A 22998-nucleotide genomic window follows, 5' to 3' on the forward strand; every position below is an offset into this window, starting at 1 on the left:
TTTCAGCTGTTGGGCTGTTTTTTAATAGTTTATTTACAAAGCTCTTAAATTTCGGATTAAATCTTCTTTACTGATCACCTGTTAAGCCTCTGTTTTCCAGTCTGAACCATATCATATGTGATGAAGCACAATCCCATCCAGATGGGCCGCCCTCCTTACACTCATTTTTGAGAATGATCAGTGCGAGGTGAGGCGGCTGTTGATGTTTTCTGGAAGGTCAGGGGAATTAAGGGGTTGTGATTCAACTCTTTGCTTTTGTCTCGGTAAGCTGTGTGAAGCACACTCCAATTTCACCTGAGAGGAGCAGGCCGAGCGTTAGCAGAAATGAGGTGGCCTGCTCTGTTTGCACTTCAAGAGGGATGCTTGATTTCATTGGTCTCACGTAAGACAGAAAATAGGTCCTTTGTTCTGCTCTGTTCAAACATGTATGCGTAACTTGTTGTTCCTGTAAGATGATCAATGTGTTATGATGTATAATATATATAATACATCGGTGCTAGTTTAAATGCAGCTTCTTCTACCACAGCTGGTTTTATAACGAAGATGTAATAGTGTCTCTAACATACTTTTTGTTCAAATTATTAATTTATTTCTATTTACAATTTTTTGATTAATCAATTTTACTCTCTTTTCCTTCTTTTATTCGTCTCTTTTATGCCGCATGCAGCAGTGAGGGATCTGTGTTTTTTGTTTGCTAATTACAAAGCTTTTAATTACATTTGATGCATAACATTTAAAAGGGAAAAAATGTATGTCTTGTATGTAATATGTTTGTATATGTTAACATATAATATGTAGAGGTGGGACAAAATATCCATATTGATATATAATGCGTCCCGACTGGTGTGATACAATTATCATATTGCTGGCACCAAATATTGATGTTTTAATGAAAAAAAGATTCTGTGCTCTAAACAGTCACCGCCAATTTGAGTCACCGCATCGTTGTTTCTTCTCAGTTTGTGTCAAAATCTGTGAAACTGACATCCAATTGCAGTGAATAATACATTCATTCTGCAATTTGCCTTTATAGGGGCATTTTGTATTCTTCAGTTAATCAGATATTGTGATGCATCATTATATGATTGTCTTGCAATATATCAATTATAGCAGAATCGCTGTATCGTGATATTATCGTTATCGTGGGCCACGTATCGTGTATCGTATCGTGAGATTCCCACCCCTAACGGCAATATATCATCGTCCTGACTTGTGCAATACAATTATCGATAGGCTGGCGCCAAATACGATATTTTAATTTACAAATATACGCCGCCTTTAACAGATCTCCCCGCCATTTTTGACTTACCGCGTCACTACTTCATGACTCCTCACGGTGACATGAATGACATGACAGAGGGTAGTGTGAACAGAAATTAATTGGCTGAAGAAGAGGTTGACAGCAGGATAATGTCGGACAGCTGTTGAAAAAAGTCAGCCACAAAGTCAAGTCCTGATTTGTTTTTACAGTTGGTCTGTAAATTTAATGTACAGACTGAAAACACATTCTTTGTTTCTTCTCAGTTTGTGTCAAATTCTGTGAGACTGTTTTTTTAAATACATTATGAAATTTCAAATATATGTTTCAATATTACACAATATATTTTATACATACCACACCCAGTATTTTAGAATATATCTGTAACTATAGTCTGTTATAAAAGCATTGTGTTTGAATTCAGAGATTTGTAAAATGACATCATTCGGCCGACTTGGCACATGTTTTTTTTGACCTCAGCCTGGTTTCCGCCTCACAAAAGAAGCACTATTTACAGATTTAAAAAACTAAATTGCTTGTAATCTGTTACAAAATCATTTTTTTAACTGATTGCAAAAGACAGCCCACTTCTTCTTTCAGAGCAGCCTTTTATTCTGCTCCTTTTTTCAGAGCAGCTGGAATTGAAGTGGTAATGACCTAGCCGGCCATTATCCGCTGTCGTTACGATGAATAGATATTGTTAAAATTGTCTGTTTGAAAAACTGCTTCCACCTCTCCTCCAATTATGAGGGAATAAGGACAGGAGGAAGAAAGAATCAAAAAAACAAACAGATTTCAGGGTTATTATGTGTCTCTTGTTGAAGTTAGACGTCTATTCAGTCTGTGAAAGACGTTTACCGATAAACATCGAGGTATCACAAAGTAGTCACACTGGGCATGTATGTGTGTGCGTGTGTGTGTTAATGCACTCCCAGCGTTATGTGAGCACAGTGTCAGTCTGATGCATTACGCGTAAACACAGGAAATAAACTATTACCGATGACCTGGTTGTCTGCTTGTTATGTTTCCCGACAGGTTTTGGAGAAATTTATGTCTCGTCTGGTCCAGAACCGGGTGATGGCTCACAAAGACCTGCGGACTCTCAGCAAATACCAGCTCATCCTCGCCAGGGATCAGTTTCGCAAGAACCCACCGTCACACATCAAGGCACGGACTCAGCTCTATGATTCATTCGGTTATTGTTTGATATTCTTTAAGCCATATTATATAAATTACATAATATGACACAGAGCCTTTCAGAATAATGGATGTGCCTTCTTTGGATCTATTAAAAATATAAATTCAGTTAAGTAATACATTTCATTGTTAAATAATTTAAATTGTGTGTCAAAAATGTACAGCCCTCTTTATCTCCTTTTACCGCCTTAGTTAATGAAAAAATCCATGACAAAACACATACACAGGCTCTGTTAAATTCAAATAGTGTTTGCTAGCTAACTTTGCCAGTGTTAGCTTGTTAGCTTAAGTGCTTTGGCTTCTGTTACTGAGTTTATATGGTGATATAGAAGTAAGAAGTGCAGTTTATAGATGATTAATACAGTATAACATGCAGTTGCTAGTATTGTTTTGTAAAGAAAGCTTGCGTCAGCTTGCTAGCTTAAAGGTAGCTACCAAGCTAGCTGGCTAGCTTAAAAGGCTGGTGTTCTGCTTGATTAGCCGCCTGATTGTTTTCAGTTAAAATAAACTCAGATTTTACACATCGAAGACCATTTTGGGCTGCAGGAAAGTGCACAAAGGCTAATTAATTGTCTCAAGTGTTACCGCTTACATTAGCTTCGGTTCTGTTTGAATATAAAAAAACTGGGGATGGGAAGGCCTTACCAGACCTCTGTAGTTCACTCCTTGTCTTTCCTTGAAGCCAGTGCGTTGAGGCTACAGTATAAGCCACAACTAGCCTAACTCACCAGAATCTCCAACACAACTGTCTGCGGTTAAGTTTCATTATGGTCAATATAGGCGTTTTGAAAAGGAAAAAGTATGCCTGAAATAAAAAGGCAATATGTCTGGTTCTGCTGCATTGATTTTAATACTATATTTTTGAATGCTTGAATGCGTTAATGTACGATGACAGTATGAAGCTAAATAGGTGAAATGTGTTTTTAAACTAGCTCATCACACAGTCCTCTTAATCCACCCCTTGAATCAGCTACAGACACAAAACAACCAAGTCAATTCAGCATACATGACATACTTGAGCACATCTACCAAAATAAATGATTCTTTCATTTTTTCATTTATTTATGCTGCCAAAGGCAACAAGAAAATGTTTCTAGTTTCCTTTTAACATATTAATTAGAGTTTACTGGAAAGCACAAAGCTTTATATTTCTTTTTACACTCAGTTTTAATAATTTAACTAACACTATTATTTATTCATGGATTTAACTATAACTTCTTTTAGTTGTATTAGTTTTACTCGTCTGGAAACTTTTTACATTTTGCCAGTTTCTAGTCTTAGAAAACAATCATCACAGTGATGTCAGCACATTTTACAAATCGGTCCCATTTGGATTATTGGATTTGTGCTATATTTTCTTTCAAAGGCTTTAGAGCATCGTCTGGTAGTCGAATGAAAATTGATGGGTTTGCTGTCCGAAGTTAGATGAGGACGAGGGCACGGCTGTGATGAAGCATTATCATCACGTTTATTTTGTGGCAGTGCATTACAAGACACTTTACTTTTAGTACAGTTTTAGAAATTAAGCTAAATATTTTGTTTTAAAACTGATTACATTTTATATTCAACATGTCTTACAATGCATTTAAGAGTAGAGGCAGTGTAAAATATATTTACACAAAGCTTATAACTGACACGGTCTCACATGAACTCTCCTCTGCTCTTACAGGGTCCGCAGCAGGGAATGCTGGAGGGCGACTTTGCCCTTTGCATCAGCCTGTACCACGGCTACGAGCTGCTGATGCAGATGGGGCTCCGATCACTTTTCTTTTACATCCAGGGAATCATGGACGGATCCAGAGGTCGGTCACCTTACCTCGAGGCTCTCAGTGTCTTTAGCTGCACTTTATCCTCAGAGAAAAGCTCTGCTGAAAGAGAGAACAGTTGCTCCTCACCTTTGCATGTTTGCAAATTACCCTTTCATATCCATCGTGCATCAGTGCCCCTGGGTGTTCTAACACTCTGCAATATGTTGTGTGTGCTTTGTTTGGTTCAGAGATGTCCAGGGCCAGAAATGAGCTGCAGAGGACTCCCACCTTCATGGACCTTTACCATGAGATGGAAGCAATGTTTGTGAAGCCATCTGCTGGTACCCGAGCACTCATTCATTTAATACAATCCCATTTCTGACTTGTTCTTAAGAAGTTAGATCAATTATTTAGATTGGACGTATCTGGATATTACCTCTCTCCAATTGAGGAGCCATTTTTCTAGTGCTTAAAAATGTAATTAAGAATACAACGCCTCTGTTTACTAAAATGCCCTTCGATACATTAAAATAATGAGCACAACTGGAAATTAGGGGGGTCAAATAGTCATAGTTTTTGGGGAAAGATAAAGAATATGTTAATGTAGTCCAGACTACACAGCCTCCATTTGCCTGACATCGTCTTTAATGTGTACTTCTAGGTCCAGATGAGCCGTTTATTTACAGTCACCCCAAACTGGAGAAGCTGGAGGGGGTGGTGTTGCAGCACTTCACACTGTGGGCCGAGCGCTCAGCTGACAGCAACGGTGACTACTTATATAGCAATGCTCTGCTGTGACTCATACATGCAATAATTATTCTCGGGTAAAAATTAAATCTATGCTTCCTTTCATCTTCTTACTGCAGCGAATAGAAACATCAAACAGTGTGTTACAGCTCTTTCACTCTGCTGCTACGCTAACATGAAACATGGAGTTTAAATATGTGACGTTTACAGCCTCTTAAACGTCCGAGTAACTGAATTAATCTCAAATCTGTGTGATAATTCACAAGACTTTGAAGCAAATTCCCAAATATTTTTCATGACTGTATGTTTACACTTAGCAGATTAAATCTGGAGAAGATCAAAGAACAAAGCATTCCAGCATCTGAGCCACACATGCATGCCCTCTGTTAATATAGCGTAAGTAATCGGTGCTCCTGGTTATTCAAGGACTCCGTCTGTTTAATTCCTTCTTTCTATTAACCTCCAGATTCAGGTCCGCATGAAGTGAGCACGCGTGTGATGATCTTTTCGTCGTTCCGCGAGAGCGTGCAGGAGATCGCAGGCATGTTGAACCGCCACGCCCCGCTGATACGGGTCATGACTTTTATGGGCCAAGCCTCAGCAGGGAAGGGAGTGAAAGGCTTCACCCAAAAGGAACAACTGGAGGTACAGACTGTACGCCTTCTTTTGCATGTTTAGCCAGGGCAGGTGAGGTGAGACGTGTCACGTATGTAGGGGTTGTGTAGTGGAAGCTTCACTGATGACCAAAAACGGATGTCGTTCAAAGTGAAGCCTTTACTCATATTTTACAGTTTTACAAGAGAAAGGGTTAAAATACGGACTTTTTAAAACAACAACATCGCACAGGCTATTTCCTGGGACTTCAAAATAAAAGCACTTCCTGTCAACATTGACTGTATAAAACCAATCATTACCTGTAACAGGTTTTTTCACACATATTACTGTAAATAATAACATGTAACAACAGTAACATGTAACACAGTATTTGTTTCATTCAACAAAACAATTCATAACATGTAGTCAGTAATATAAATATGAATAAATAATTTAAACAGCTTTTTCAAAGGGTGCATTAAGGTAAATATTCGGCTGTATCAACACTGTGTGTCCCAAAGAACTCCAAGAGTGGAGTGTCAAAGCCCAAATTCTTACCTGCTTCAATGAATAAATATATTAAAGACCAGCTCCAGTCATGTTTTAAGACGTATAAAATGCTCTGCAAAAACAAAACGCGTCTCTGCCATCATTTAGTGGCAACTTGTTGAAACTTAGCTAGCTTGAAATGTAGTAATTAGTAGTAGTAACGTTAACGTTGTCAGCAGTGAGTTTGCAAAGATGACAGTTACAGCTGGCTCGCGCATCGCAGAAGTGGTTGCCATAGGTTACACATAATGATATGCATAGCGCCACCCCGTCCATTAACGGGACTGGCTCCTTAGGTTTGTAGCGTCTCAAACCTGCTAATCTGAAAGCGTGTTGTTCAGCCTGTCCTTGGTACACTGCAGTTTAAGAGCCGTGGAGATGACTGCTGACGTTGTCCCTGCCCCCACGCCACATGGATGTTCACAAGGTTGATTTTCACTGCAGGGGATCTTTAATAAATCTTACTTACTAAATTTTAGAATAAAGCCTCGAAATTCTCAAGAAAGACTCAAGAAGAGTTAGACCTCAAAACAAACTCCGACTTGTTTCAGCATCGAGCCTTCGTCGAGGAGTTGTGAAATGTGATTAGATTTCACAAATTCAAAAGACTTTTAATGTCTGACGAAAAGTTTCACATTCCATGTTTCACAATTATTTGGCTACAACAACAACCAGAAATGTCTGTGACTGCAGTTTGATTTCCCTGCTGGTCTCTCAGCTCTGAAACGACTCTGCAGACATTCTGTGCCTCATATTTTAAATAAATAATGCAGGAATGACGCTTTGATGTAAATGTACATTATGTCCTGTACGTACATCAACTACTAAAAATGGACCATATCATTCATTTGTTATGCATGTGTACACAGTGACTTAAATTTCCTAAAGAGTCATTTGTGTTTACAGTACACACTACAATACATTTCCTGTATGTACTGAGGCAGACGCATGAAGTTTAGGATGACAACATTAGATAGAGAGATTACATTGTTTTCCTATTTATAACTTTGTTTCTGTTTCTGTGCTAAGGTGGTGAGCAGGTTCCGTCAGGGAGGCTTCAACACACTGGTGTCCACCTGCGTCGGGGAGGAAGGGCTGGATATCGGAGAGGTCGACCTCATAGTTTGCTTCGATGCACAGAAGAACCCAATCCGCCTGGTGCAGCGAATGGGACGTACTGGACGTAAGCGGCAGGGACGGATTGTTGTCATCCTGGCTGAGGGACGCGAGGAGAAGGTGAGTGTTCGAGTTGCCATGAACACCGAAATTAAAAGATATCATAGTATGAAAAAAAACATTCTCTTCTCTATATCAGAGCTGGTTAATCCCACAAAGATCCACAAAAATCTAACCTTTGTTGTCCTCAGACATACAACCAGAGCCAGAGCAACAAGCGCAGCGTGTACAGGTCCATTATCGGCAACAAAAACAGCTTCCACATGTACCCAAACAGCCCCCGCATGCTGCCCGAGGGGGTCAACCCAACCCTGCACAAGATGCACATCACATGCGGGCGGTTTGACCATCAGGAGAGCAGCAGGCGCTCTGTCAGGGGTCGACGGTCCCACTCTGAGGGACGGGCCTCGCTCATCCACCCTCAAAACCTGAGTGAGTGATGAGGCAGGTTATTTAAAATGAAAATGAAAAGAAAAGTCTTGATTTTAAAGAGAGTTGACATGAGTTTATGAGTGTGTGTGTGCTTGCTGCGGTAGTTCGGCAGGGCAGTGCAGCGTCAGACGGGTTTCTCAGCAGTGCTGAATATTCCCTCTGGGCGTCCACCATGAGGCTGGAGGAAGATGAAGCTCATCCAACCCTGAAACAGACGCACTTCATGTCCATACCCGGTGATCCAGCACCACAGGTTATTTTCTCTATTTTTCAGTGTGGTTTTTGTTTCTCATGCACGTCTGAAAAGTACCAGTTAAAGGAAGGCAGTATGAATGAATCCAGCCATGCAATGAAACACACATTCACTACCCTTTTAATATCCAGTTGTCAAACAGGATGTGTTTGAAGAACCTCTGTAAAACACCTCAGGATGGAGATATCATTGGATACGATTTGATAGCTTGCTGCCATCTTTAAAGTTACTGGAGCGGATTGGTTAATACAACTGTCAATCAAGTACTTAAATTGCAGCTATTAAGGCTTTGCATGGAGCAAAATTGAGACCATAAAGTCCAGTCAAAAAAGTCTTAAAATCTGAGTGCAGTTCTGTTTTGGTGCATGCCACCTTATTTGCCAGGTATTCAAATGGCTAAAACGTAACCCTACGGTGGTGTATGTTATTTGTAAGAAATACAGGAATTAAAAAATATTATACAGCTCTGGAAAAAAAATAAGAGACCACTCTAAATATTCCTTAAATCAGCATCTCTCTCTACATGTCACAGCCAGCCCAATCCAGATGTGAACCCCACTGAAAACCACCTGAATAAGATGAGATTTTATTAATCCTGAAGGACATTACAGAGCCAGATAGCTCCACAAATACAGTACAAAATTAGAGAATACAAAAAACCAACTCAAATATGTGAAAATATTAAGTGTATGGTTTAATGCAGAAGAGAGGTGCCTAAAAGAAAAACAATATTACAATAGTCATCTACAAAAGTACGCAGTAAGTAATGGTGGCAGTTAAACTGTCAGCTGTATTGACAGTTATTACATAGTAAGAACTTGTATTGCACATGATTATGAATTATTAAGAAAATATTATATTGCTCCTGATACTGCACATGGTACTAATAAATAAGCACATGATTATTCATTCTATAAATATCAACATGAAAACAAATGTAAATGTGGCCTGAAAAGTATCATTGCACATGGTGAACATACTATGATCAAGAGGAAGATGGATGGTCACAAGCCATCGAACAAAGCCGAGTTTTTGAGCAACGAGTGACATAACGTCACCCAACAGCACTGTGAAAGTCTTCCAAGATGCATGAACGCTGTAATTAAAAATCAGGTTATTCCACCAAATATTGATTTGTGAACTTTAAGTTAAAACATTAGTATTCTGTTGTTTAGAGATGAACATGTACTTGTTTCTTTGCATTATTGGAGGTCTGAGAAACATATTTTTTTTGCATCTTTTTGCTATCATAACCAGTTGTCTTTTTTTGCAAATAAAAGACCTAAAGGAGAATATTTTATTTGGAAGTAGTGAGAAATGTTCATTTTGCACAAACACAAACCTATAAATTGAAGAACCAGAGAAAAACTGATTTGTGCAGTGGTCTCTTGTGTTTTTTCCAGAGCTGTATGTGCAAGAATCGTAAGCCATATTTCTTCCCTGGGTGCATTTTCTTACATGCTTGAATATATCGATACTAACACATTTCATGCACTGTAGGAACACGTTTCCAAAAGCGGACCACCCTCCAGAGAGCTATCGTTGTGGGAATGGAGACACTGGCAGCACAAAACGCTTCCTACCCACGCCGTCGATCATTCCCCGCGCTGCCACCACTTCATAAAGGTGATGGAGCTCATCGACGGCATGAGAGAGGAGAACGAGGTGAGAACACAAGTTAATGTGTAATCATGTAAGTATCAGGTCAGGAGCTAATTTGGTCTTACTCTGTGGTATAAAAAGAATGACTAAACTTTGGTCTCAAATGCGTCATCTTCTCATTGAGTTCATCAGATGACGATTTGATCACTGGCTCAAAGTAAAACCGTTTTTTTTGCGTAGTTTCATAAAGAAGACAGTAGTCTGTTTATGCAGGGGAAGAGCAGACTTTATAAACTGGCAGGGCGGAAAGGAGTCAGCTGAGATGCTTGTGAACATATGACTGTGATTTGTGTTGAGTTACAGCATTCATCGTTGCAGCCTGGAGGGCAAATTCCTGGCATGATGAACAGGCTACGTGGTGTAATTCTGCTTTTATTTTCTTATCCGTCTTCATTTATAGTCAACAGGATGTTTCTGCTCTGCTCCAGAATGTGTCTTCTTTCTTCCACATAGATTAACAACGATAACAAACCGACAGCAATGTTGTTTTTCATGTAGCTTTAAGGGAGCAGTTATTATCAGCAAGGTCATCAGATCTGCTAACACCAGTCACACAACTGTTGCTGCAGGGAAATATGTTTTACAAACTGCGCTGTTTTGTCAAAGCGTGGTTCAATATTAGCCACAACACTCCTCCATCATCACCCTCCTCCTGACCTTGTTAACATGCATCTCCCGTCACACACCTTATCACCTCCAAACACCCCTTTGTAAGAATGTTCCAGGTCCCCTTGTCTCACCATCACAAGATTGAGCCATCGTTAAGCACCCTGAATTTATTAATCCTTAAAATTGGGTCGCAGATTATGTTTAAACTGACTATTGGCTGAGCTAACAATCGGGCTCTTATTACCTTTTGTTTTTTCTCACCAGCGTGGGTTCTTGACCGTGTTTGGACGGGGGAGAATAAGCCCACCTGTGAAAACAAAACTGGATTACACGCCGAGATGGCGGCTAATGTCTCGTATGCCTCCGCGGGTGAATTCGGGTCACGAAATACCCAGAGAACAAAAGAAGATTTCATGTAATCGCACACAAAAAAACAGCGTGTCGAAACATGATTTTAGTCTCCAGAAGAAACAAACAGAAATCAACAACCCTGATGACCCTGAGTAGTTAAGTAGGTGCTGCTTGTTTTACGGCAGTGTGATGCTGTTTGTTATTGTCGCTCTGTTTGTACACGCTGTTCAGTAAGTCACTCTAATTACTTTTGACACTTGGCACTGTGTGCACCGTCGTAAATTATGCAACGTGTTCAGGCAGTTTCTCTTCAGGGCATTTACTTTTATTGCCAGCATCCAAATTGCGTACTAGTTTTATTTGTTACACAGTAAATTATCACATTAAACTCACTCAACGTGCACATACTTGACCTCTTTTAATGTAAAAGTAGATATTCTACAAGGTTTAAATACTCTGTTATAAATAAGTCCCGCATTTACAGTTTAATGTGTCTCAAATAAAAGTACGTAATAGCTTTAAAGGTGGCTGCACACTGCCCAGACAAACCAACACCAACAGCAACTGTCGGGTCAGTGTGCGCAGACGGGTTTGGTGGAGCCGTGGAAAGTCGGACCAACAAACCGCAACATTCTGAGAGTGCGTTCCCTCGACAACTAGCCTATACTCGCGTGTGGAACATCAGTACGCACGACTTTCTTTTCTAATGTCGGTGAACTATCTGTCCGTTAAGCACTCACTTTAGTTGAACAAAAACACAAGTCTGTCCTGTCAGCTGACGTCTGGGCAGTGAGGAGCTGGCAGTTGGTTTCCGGAACATTCTAAAGACTTCAAGCAGCAACTGCCGACTTTAGAATGTTGAGGTGAGCAGGGGGGTGCCGGTTTAGCTCAGTGGTTTGACGCAGTGGCTCGACGCAGTGGCTCCAGGTTCGACTCCGACCCCGGTCCTTTTGCTGCATGTCATTCCCTCTTTCTTCCCACATTTCCGACTCTATCCATTGTCCCATATAAAGGCCAAAAGCATAATCTTAAAATAAAAAGAACTTTAATTATCAACATAAAAGCATATTGACCCTCTTAATGTTCTTTTATTCTACATAATACCTTATTATAACTACTAATTCATGACTGTATAAGCTGCCCTTTCATCCTCATGGACGTAGAGCTAATATTAATTACTTTATATGCTATATATCTGTAACAATGCTTCATTTTATAAACTAATTTCTTTTTTAACTAATCTGAAAAGTATCAAGTAATGACAGCGGTTGGATATAGAGTTAAAAATGAGCATCTTTAGTGTTGTTAAATCTGTAATCTCGAGGATCTCAGTTTCGTTCTTCTTTGGCGGCACCTATGGCGATAAACGGTGAATGCAGGAGCACACTTCCCAGATATCCAGACAGTGTTGCATGTGTGACGTCCACGGTTGGCTCCGGTTGTAACTCTTGATTTTCCTCGCTGACGGTCGCTTTCCTTTTCAGACTGTTTGCCTTCATCTGGGCGTCAAATTTGTTTCTTTTTCTTTGGATTTTCACTTATTTTTGAAGTTGTATCTGTAGTCATCCATCTTTTCTTTGTAAGTGTTGCGAGTAAACAGTAATCTACTATGGCTGAACAAACAGAGACCGGAGAAGCAGCCGCTTAGCTCCGCCTACCCTCTCTGGCAGACCAACCACTGCTGGCTGATGGAAAACGCGTCACTAACTGGGTGCCGCTTGTCATTTTTTTCTGCGAAAGTTGCCACAGACACCCAGTCTGTAACACTGCAAATGCAAAGGCTTTCATCAGTGGGCAATAGGCTCAATCACCATTGTGTTACCTCATTTGGCGATAGATAGTGACTTAATGGACATTTATTTAAATGAAAACCGTCCAGATTTAAGTGTAAAGTGGAAGAAAATGTAAACACACTCCTAACCCGAAAGTTGCACTCGGATGACGAGCATGTGTGTCATGCGTCCTGTGACAGGCCGTGTACTCGGTCACATCACACCACTTCCACTAAAGCTGCACGACCATTAATCATGGTAAATGTGTAGACAATGTTTAATCTGGATTTACATCAAGTTCGGCATTAATCATCATTGGATCATACCTGTGTCTGTCAGTTTTATTTAATTCTGCTGAGTGCTGCGATATGAGGAAATTAATCTATAAGCTTAACAAACACATTTAATTAACATCTGTTTCCAGATGCAGACACTCAAATGGGAGTGAAAGTATAACCTTCTTGAAAGAGGAAATTTATTTAACATCCAGAAAAAAAGGACAATTTAAACATCTATTTTTTTAATGCTGAATTTAATATATTGCGACCCACATAAAGAAGACAACAACCCCGCTGTGTGCAAACAAGCAGCCTCTCCACCGCTCCACTACATCCACTTATCCTCCCTCTGGGAGGAATGACGTTAGCTGCGGCTTACTTCCTCGCCCTCAATTTGCAGAGCGGCCTTCTGACCCTTTGCTCCAGAAATATCAGAGAGGATGGCAAAAAAAAAAAAAAAGCCTAAAAAAAATGAAAGTCCCAACTTTATTTTTAAAATAAATCTCGCCCTTCATGTATGCACACCCCCTCCTCTCTTAATGGCTTTGCGCTCTTCGAGCCATTAATCTCGTTTGAGACGATCTTTTGTCTGGGTGAGTTCAGAACTGCGCTGTGTTTTTCTTTCTGCTGCCGCGTTCTCTTTATGATGAGGAGACAGGGAGCGAGCGGGCAGACAGAGGCCTCCCCTCCTGTGATTATGTAACGTTTCTCTGAACTGTTACATAAAACCAGGAAGCTGGAAGTAGGTCAGGCCTGGGCGGCCTACATGTACAGCGTGGAGCGGGAGATCAAAAAGCAGATGTGGAAACTGATAAGAGGAAACTATTAAATCGACTTTAAGTGACACAAAATTATAGGTCTAACTTTTTACAATTGATTCATTCACATCTTAGTGATTATAAGCATGTTTGGGAGATATACGTGACCGACGGTGCCAGTATCTCTTAAACAAACAGAAGCTTTTGGTTTATAATTCATAAAAGTTTTTCTCCTTGCTTACTGTTGGACATGCTCAGGCTTGACGTTGTTGCAGGTCTGATATCGCTGGCTGACGTGAGACAATCTTTTTATCTTAGATGTCCCAGATTTACTGTTTGTTGCTGCATGATATCAAGGCCAAATATGTTGAAATATACGTGCAGATTCGTGTGTTTTTGCAGCCGGTAACTGGCTGTAGCCCTTTTATAATCAATCATTACAGTTTGCAGTATTTGCAGAAGAGTAGTGTTTGAGTTAGGGCAGCTGGTGCTGCCAGTCGATTACGATCTACCAACTAGAAGACGAAGAGACTTTTTTATCTTGAGCTGCGGCATGTTTGGAGACATAGTCACGCAGCCTGATGGAGTCAGATAAAGCATTCTTTGTGTTGGTTTGCGAGCATCCAACTTGTATGATTGTTGTAGTGAAATGAGATAATCAGCAGAGAGGAGCTTCCACTTTGCTGCTTCCTTCATCGCTCGGTCTGAACCAATGGGAACCCTCTAACCCTTGGGCGCTGTCTCTTGCTCTCTGTCTCTCTCCTCCTCTGTTGGCGTCATCAAGTTTAATTCAGTCCACAGCATCTCCAGATTCAGAGCCTTAATCTGATCGTTAATTAATTGCGTGCCAGAGGTTGAGGTTAATCCCGTGTGTATCAAGTTCATTTCATTCTTTTTTGGGAAAGAAAAGTCGAGAAACGTGGTCGAAACTCACTCGAATCAAGATATTAAAACTCGTCTTTGAAGGAGGAGCAGGATGACGCATTCCCTCGGTGAGCTGTGCGTCTAAATCCTCGAATACCTCAAAGCCCTTGTTTCGTTTTTCATCAGGACGGGGATTTTTAAAGGACTTGCGGCAGCCTCAGTCTTTGTGCAAAGTGGACAGCTATGAGTAAAGCTGTGTCTGGAGGATACAGGAGTTTTACGGATTTGTATAAGATGGATTATTGGGGGAGAAAAACAGTGCTTTATTTTCCTCAGATTTGGGGTCACGATATTTCACAACACTGTTGCACAGTTGCATCAGTGAGAGCAGTTTAGGTCACCGACCCTCTGTAGGTACCTGCAGTCAATTTCTGCTCCATGGCATAATAAAAGGAGCTCTGCGTAGAAAACGTATCGGTTCAAAGGTTCGTGTTAAAAACATGGAATAAAGGAACCACACAGACCTCTTATAAGAACCTGCACACTCTTGTACACATTCGTTTGTGTGAATGTTGGCTGGCTCCTCTGAAAAGCTCCTCATGTGTTAAAGCTGCTTTACCACGGGGCGTTTCAACGGATTAATGAGCAAATATTTCAGTTAATTAGGAGCAATTTTCTTGATGTGAAATTAGGACCTGTCACACAGGTGAAAAACTGCTGTTACTCATAACATGAACAATGGCTGTGGTGCATTCAAGTGCTGCAGTACGCCAGTATCCTGCAACTGAGGTGTGTTTTTCATTAAAGGTTTGTAACCTGTTGTGAAATGCATCACAAACTATGACTACATGAACATAAATCATATTTTATTTTGCTGTTAAGACTTTTAGTTTAGTCATTATTGTCCACGCAGGTGCTCATGTTTTAATAAAACAATATCCTGACTTCTAATTTTAACATTTCTAATATTTTATTTGTCATGGTCAGAAAATGAACACACATATCAGCAGCTTCTTTGGCTCCCGGTCAAACATCGCATCAATTTCAAGATTCTGCTCGTCTCTCTTAAGGCCATCCATAACCTCGCTCCTCTGTATCTCTCTGAACTCCCGCACATCAACGCACCCACCCGCACTCTCCGGTCTTCTTCTTCCATTCACCTCACTGCACCGCTCGCCCGCCTGACCACCATGGGGTCTAGAGCAGTGGTTCTCAACTGGTGCGTCGGGACCCAAAAGTGGGTCGCGGAGCTGTTTTTAGTGGGTCGCGGATGTGTGCTTGAAAAAGAAAAAACATTTGTGGTGAAAAGTCTATGCTGCACTTTTATTTTGAAGGACATAGCTTTAACGTACGTGCAGTAGTAGTGTAGTTTAGTTATACTCCATGTATCCACTGACTGGGTAATCCCAGCTACAGTTACATTATTGAAACTTGATGAGCCTAACAGTGGTTACATTTATGTTTCAGTTTTTGTCATATATAAGTACAGGGAATATTTTCCCCTTATGCGCTGCCAACATCACAACAGACAACACCATACTGTGATGTTACGTTCCGTCTCAGGTCCAAGCTGCACTATTTTTCATTAAATATATTGGAGTGGTTGAAAAAATCTGAAATTTGGGTCGCGATTTGTCAGTAAGGAGGTGGTGGTGGGTCCTGAGGCTAGACCAGTTTAGAACCACTGTTCTAGAGCCTTCAGCTGCTCTGCCCCCCCCCCACCTCTGGAACCCCCTCCCACCAGACATCCATTACATTGACTCTCTCTCAGTTTTCAAATCCCACCTCAACACAAATAATTTTGAATTTGATAAACAAAACTAAATTTAATATTAAAAAAATAAATTTAAGAACCTGTTTTTACTTGTTAAACTTTTATATTACAAAAATATGAACTAAACACAAGATATTCCAGCTCAGGAGAAGCTTTAGCCTGCTTCATAATTTAGTTTTGCTTCTTCCACACTTAAATATAGAGACACCTGAAACGCCCTCGAATTTAAGGACATCTTCCTTTTGTTCATCACACTTTCATTGGTTTTCATTTGTAGCTCTTTGAGCAGCCTCTCTTCACTCCCTCCACTTATTCGTCATCACATGAGCACCGCTGAATCAATAGTGTTAGTGGTGAAAAGTGGAGTTATAAAGAGCTAAGCAATGATTAGCATGACTTAGTTTTCTCTTTTCAAAATTAAATAGCTTATAAGGATTTTAGCTCACCGTCAGATGTTATTGTGAAAGCCGCTACTGGCATCAACGAGGCCCTTGGCCGACGATTAAAAAGTTCCTGTCGGCTCACGTGTAAGCGGTGGTGTTCAGCGTGTGTTGTGTTTGGTGGAAAAGGCACAGGCTAGGGTATCTTTGGAGGCGGTCTCCCTTTTTTCTGACAGAGATAAATCAACCACAATCCTCCGGTCAGTCAGGATATATACAGCGAGCCCCTACACGAATCAGATATCACAGAAACCAGGGCTCGACATAAGCACTGGCCCGGTGGCCCGACGGTATGCTTGTCATCCCCGGGCCATGGGCCCCCGGTGTGCCAGTAGGATCCACAAGCCCACAATGTAAACAATACAGTAGCCCCCCCTTCTGATGAATGGGACTTATTACTTTCTAAGGTTATCTCAGTCCGATGTCAGCATCACTGCAGGTACTTTGGCTGCTGCTGTCAACAACACGTTACACACTACTCGCTACTCGCTGCACTCGCGACAGATTAGCTGTCATTTTAGAACACACCAAGTGACGTTAGCAAGCTACCGCGGACTAGTATAAACACACACGTTTTAGTTTTCAAACACACGCGAGGGAGATTTACTTTCCCCAACGCAAGTAAAGTTACTGGCCCAGAGTGCCAGTGGAAAATTGTGCTCATTGTTGACCCCTGCAGAAACAGAATGAAAGTTTAAGCTAGCAAGGCTAAAACACAGAAATTCCTATTAACACAATGTAGTTTACCTCTCCCATGGAGCAAGGCAACAAAAGGGGAGAGGTAGTGGCGGGAAACACGGTTTATATTTAAAAAGTGAACGTAGGGGTACACAGACAGGAAGTCTCAAATGCTCCACAAACTGACTCTGGAGGCATTACACGTCAGCATAAAGCTAATTACAGATTTTGTGTGATTATAAAACTACAATAACATTTAATATCTGACTCTGTTACACACACACATTTTTTTAAACAAGGAAATAGCATCAATAAAAAAAATATCTGTATTTTATTCAGATCAGTTTTGTGTGAAAGGCCTCACCTGTGGAAACTATTCCGCCCTTGTAAAGTGTGTTAATTACAGCTCTCAGTGTGTGAGTGACGTCAGCAGGCTGCTCTGAGTTTGCCTCCAGGTTTGTTTGTCGCATTAAAAGATTTGTGCCAAGTTGTTAGGAAATAATTGCTCCAGTTCTTCATGGAGTGATTGAAGAGGATAACATATCTCGTGTTTCTTTATGTCAAAGACAATTAGACACATTTTAAATTAAAGTTGTTGTAAACACAAACTAACTGATAAATGTTGTACAGCTTGTGTCAGGGTTTCCCAGAATGAATCTCCAACTCAACATTTACTGAACTATTCATCTGTCGCATACTGAACATTACAAAAGCAGCTGTTGAATAAGCATGCTGGCAGACGGACCCATCAAAAGTGTGCCAATTATGTTTGATAGACAAGTGAACCATAGAAACGGCTGATGACTCATTAGCCTTCATGCTGGCATCTACAGTTGAAACCTGCTGATCAACAATTGAAATTAGTGTCGTTATAATTTTAGTTGATCATTAATTCTAGTTGTCACGTAATGAATAAATTTTGCCTCTAAAATGTCAAAGCAACTTCCGTAGAGCCGTGCTGTGCTGCGAGCGTAGCATATCTCAACAACTCTTAGATGGATGGTTGGCCTGTACAATGTGAGAAAAGCTCTGATGTACGATTACACTGTTCAATATTGCAATAACGATATGAAGTGCAATAATATTAAAGCATGCATGTTAGCTATAACTTTTAGTTTCTTTGTTGATCTTGCTGTTTTTGCAACATGTCCTCCCTGAATCAAATATGGTTTTTTTTCACCACTGAATCGACACCAAATCATCTGAGGATAGCTGACCGTTTTTTATCTTATCGCATAAATATTTCTTCTTATTTAATGCGATATAATACGAGACTTTTGCGACATGTTTATTGCTAATTATTATTGCGGAAACGTCAAAATTGCAATTTATTGCGCAGTCCTTTTGGCTAGCTATGACATTCATGGTCCGCAAAGGATGGATCCTGCTGACATTTCTCTGTTGTCACAATGAAGTTGGTGTTTTGTTTTTTAGTGAGAAATATTGAAGGCTGCAAGACAACATTTTATTTGTTCAATACTTTGTGTCTCAATACCTCTAAAACTAATGGCATATACTTTAGACTCATTTGGAGCCGCTGTGGCTCAGAGGTAGAGCGGGGCAGTTCGGCGGTTTGCTTCCAGTCTCCTACTTTCCAAAATTGCTCTCAAAAATCGGTGTGTGAATGTGAGTGATGAGGTTACTACTGATGGACATCATGTGTCAATGTGTGTGTGTGAAAGGGTGAATGTGACATGTAGTGTAAAAGACTTTCAGTGGTCGAAAGCTCTAACTAAGTGCAGTCAATTTAAACTTTATCTGTAATTTGTGTTTAGTGTAATTTAGCAACTGTTAGCATGCAAAGATGCTAAAATATAATGCACATTAGCATCGTCATTTTAAGCATGCCGGCTTTAGCATTTAGCTCAAAGCCTCACAAAGTTGCTATGGACCATAGCTGTGTTCGAAATGCCGACCGTATATATACTACATGCTATATACTGCATACTGCGTTCGGCGGTAGTATGTAGCACGGAGGAGCTTTTCAAATTCATTTTGCAGTACGCTACGCCAGGCGGAAGTAAACAATAACCACCGCTTCTTTAGCTAAAGCGCCCCCTTGTGCTGGAATGCTGCCGCTGTCCGTCATTTAAACTCCTGCTGTGACGTTCCAGCGCTTTGCATTGTGGGATACAGTAGGCGAGGCTGACTGGTCCGATGCATACGGGAGGTTTTTTCCGAATCAGTACTGGGCATTTTTGGCGTACTGCACATTTTCCTTTTGTTTGCATACTGCACACTACATTTTGGCCGAATCAGTACTGCTGGTATAGTATGGCATTTCGAAGACAGCAATAGACTTTTAGTCTTGTTAAACATGAGAGATGAAACTTGCCATGGAAAATGTCTGGGATACATTATTAAGAAAAAGCTCAGTGTTTCTTGAGCATAGTTTTTTTTATTCTACATTTATAACAACTTTTTTCCAGAAAAAACCCATTGAGAATAGAGTTAATATTACCTACATGGCGTTTAAAAGCCAATCTAAAGAGCTGAGTTATAAAAGAAAATACAGAGGTAGAAGTGCATATTGCGATCACAGAAGAGCCCTCAGCAGGTCAGAAATATAGGCTGGGGTCACTCAATGTAGGGCTTTATAAGTGTTTATAAAGAGCTGTATTCTTAAACCATGGGCAATGAGTGAAGGAAAAAGGGGTTAATGGTTTCTTGTTCTGTTGTTCCAGTGAAAACGCTGGTTCTGAAGAGTTAAATAATGAAAGTAGGGCATGACTGAATTACTGAGTAAATCAAGCTGGTGTTAAAAGCGTGTCTAATGAAAAAAAAAGAAAAGTTCATCAAGTATATAGTCCTTGAAAACTATGTAAGCTGTTGGTGTAAAGACCCACAGGGTCTCACGACACACACGAGGGTCTGCGTGTCCGGCTCTACATGCACGTCCACACAGTTTTATAACAAAGCAGGAAACAGACATGTGAGCTATGACTGATCTCTGGATCATAAGAGGGTCTTTTGTGCAGTTTTCCCAATGAAACCACTTCCACTCTGTTAAGTATAACTTTATTTAATACAGTGACATAAGGCCTCTTTCTATTAGCCACTATTTTGCTGCCCATACTCACTGTATACACACCTTTTCTTGCCCTCACTGCACATGAGGCCTTTTTTTTCTCCTCTTCCGCCCACTGAGCTTCGTCCTCCTGCTGGACGCAGGTTCGATGGCGCCCTGTAGGGCCGAGCAGGACACCACTCAAGATGAATCACTTCCAGCTCACATGGTTGGCACAGGTGACAGGTGCTAGATGATTACTGTGTGTGTGTGTGTGTGTGTTTCTTGACATAAAAAAAAAAAAAAAAAGGGAAACCTTACGTCAGAAAATGTGACATCTTCACAGGACACTTCCTGGTTATAGTGAGCATGAACTGACCAGCCGTTTGATTAGAGTGTTACATGTGTCTTCTGATTACATCTGACCTTGGAGACTTTTTCTTATACAACACCTTCTGTGTTTGTGTTTAGGGGGAGTGTCGCTACGAGCAGGAGCTTCTTCCTTACCTCCAAAAAGCAGATTCTGTCGGCACCGTGAAGAACAAAAAGAAGAAACAGAAGAGCACTAAAACGTGCGCTAAGACCACCATCAGCAAACCCAAACCATCTCACTCGACGGTCTCTGATCTGGAGTGGATCGACGAGGAAGAAGGAACACGTTTAGTTTCTGAATTTGTCGTTCAACAAGACACCGAGCCACCTTACGATGACATCACAGATCAACCAGGAAGTGAAGCGTTTTCTCCTCTCCGCTCAAACGTCGACTGTCCAGAAGCAGACATGGACGTTGACTGTTCCATAGTTCACAAAGACGTCGTAAAATCACAGCATACATTAGACGAGCCTGTTAGTTTAGACAAACTCTCACAGCTGATCACGAATACGGATGAAGATGTTGAGCTCCAGGCCATGTTCTACCTCCCCACATGGGCTTCAGCACCTCCTCCCTCCTGTCCAGGAAGAGATGCGAGTCTGAAGGTCATCCTGGCAAACGTGGCGGACCTCCTTTCCAGATCTCCACCGTCCCTGAGTGACGATTTCCAGGCCGATGTGGCTGCTCCATCGCCTCCTCCTGCTCCTCAGTGGCCTCAGCAGCCATTCAAGGTCAGCTTTACCCTGGATGTGGACGATGATGAGGACGAAGAGGAAGATGTGATGATTAGTGACGCTGACGATGCCCTCCTGAGGGCGGACATAGATGATCTTCAAGAGGGTGAAGAGGACAGTAAAATCTGTCGTGATTGGCCTCATCAGGAGCAGGAGCAGAGCGGGATGGGAGCAGACAGTCCCGGCTGGGATGAAGTGTTTGGTGAAGAAGAAGAAGTGAATGATAATCATGACATATATGGAGGAAACAAGGAGATAAGTGATGGATTGAACAATGATTTGAAGGAGGAGGGGGCTGATGAGGAAGCTGAAACATGCAAGGGAATAAAAGGTGTCATGATGGAGGAAAAAGAGACAAACGATGAAATGCCAGACCTGACAGATGGCGGTGTAAGGCATGTCGCAGACCCTCAGATGGATGAGAGCATGGATCTGTTCGGGGATGACGAAGCCTTCCTGCAGATGACCATCCCGGACATCTCCACTCCTGGCGTCACGCCCAGGAAATCCCCCGCCGCTGCTGCTGCTGCTGCAGACACGATCAAGACATCTTTACATAAGCAAACGCCAACAAACCCATGTAGCACCACACGACCTGCACGCACAAAGAACATAGCTGATACTCCGCATGCCAAGCTGATAACAGACACTCGCAGCGCTACAGAGGCCAAACAGAATCCTGAGTCAGTTGACGGATCCCATGACTACTTCTCCGTCAACTTTGACCTCGGCTATTCCTTGGAGGAATCAGAGGAAGAAGAGGATGTTCCCGTCCCATCTCCATCTCCGCAGCCTAAAAAGAAAGCCTTGTCTAACTCCTCCACTCCTTATAACAGCTTCCATAGACAAATAATGCGTCCACAGTCCGGTGGATCCAAGTTATCTACGCCTCAGATGCTGTCAGAGCAGAACAAGAGGGAAACATCCTCTCCTCTGGCTCTGCCTTTAATGCCAAAAGGTGGTGAACTCCCATCTCCGATCACTTCCCCCGGAGCGAGGAGGACGCTCATGCCCAGTTACGCCAGCCCGTCTTTACTCTCCAGGGCGAAGCGGAGACGACTGGAGGGTCAAAACATGGAGAGGGCAGAGAGAGTCGAAATAAGCGCACGCCAGGAATCTGTTTGTGCGGCTGACTCTCCATCACCTCCTCATCCAGGTTTGTTTACCCTTCAAAAAGACGTAAAATCGAAGTTTCCTCACATTAAAGTATATCTCGAAGATCTCAGTTCGTTCTCTTTGACGGCACCTATGGCGATAAACGGTAATTGCGGGTGCTCACTTCTCACGGGAGCTCACGCCATAGTAGATCACAGTTTACTCGCAACCCGCCTACCCTCTCTGGCAGACCAACCATTGCCGGGTGATGGAAAACGCGTCACTAATACCCCTTTCCCACCGAAATTAGCGCGCTGACGCAGGTTTTTCAGACCCGGGACGACCCGCTAATAAATGCCCATTGTCTCTTTTCCCATTGCCAGTGGAGTATACTCCTGTCGGTCTCTTTTCTGCTGCGTCACCGTCTGACATCACAAACACGCCGGAGACAGGGTTAGTAGGCAACAGTACGCACAAAGAACTTACAAATACTCTTTGGTACGCAGCATGGAGGCCAGTGGAGATGTTACGGTGGTTAGGTCTTTTTTTTTTTTTTTAAGATTATCTTTTTGGCCTTTGGCTTTATTTATAGGCCAGCTGAAGATAGACAGGAAATGTTGGGAGTAGAGAGTGGGGGATGACTGCACCA

The 22998-nt window shown here is 41.6% G+C and overlaps 1 protein-coding gene across 1 annotated transcript in view; it reads left to right on the forward strand.

Moving 5' to 3' along the window:
• Positions 1-22998, forward strand: part of fancm (FA complementation group M) — a 50870-nt gene that overhangs the window by 23401 nt on the left and 4471 nt on the right. Inside the window, exons 5-14 of the mRNA XM_069661980.1 lie at positions 2294-2425; positions 4125-4257; positions 4452-4544; positions 4865-4969; positions 5423-5595; positions 7123-7329; positions 7461-7701; positions 7806-7954; positions 9455-9619; positions 20619-22410. Coding sequence (XP_069518081.1) covers positions 2294-2425; positions 4125-4257; positions 4452-4544; positions 4865-4969; positions 5423-5595; positions 7123-7329; positions 7461-7701; positions 7806-7954; positions 9455-9619; positions 20619-22410 — 3190 coding nt within the window. The remainder of the gene's footprint in view (positions 1-2293; positions 2426-4124; positions 4258-4451; positions 4545-4864; positions 4970-5422; positions 5596-7122; positions 7330-7460; positions 7702-7805; positions 7955-9454; positions 9620-20618; positions 22411-22998) is intronic.

The sequence above is a fragment of the Semicossyphus pulcher genome, unplaced genomic scaffold (genome assembly GCF_022749685.1).
Source record: "Semicossyphus pulcher isolate SPU_LCO1_2020_fin unplaced genomic scaffold, fSemPul1.0.p SCAF_14, whole genome shotgun sequence".
Taxonomy (NCBI): domain Eukaryota; kingdom Metazoa; phylum Chordata; class Actinopteri; order Labriformes; family Labridae; genus Semicossyphus; species Semicossyphus pulcher.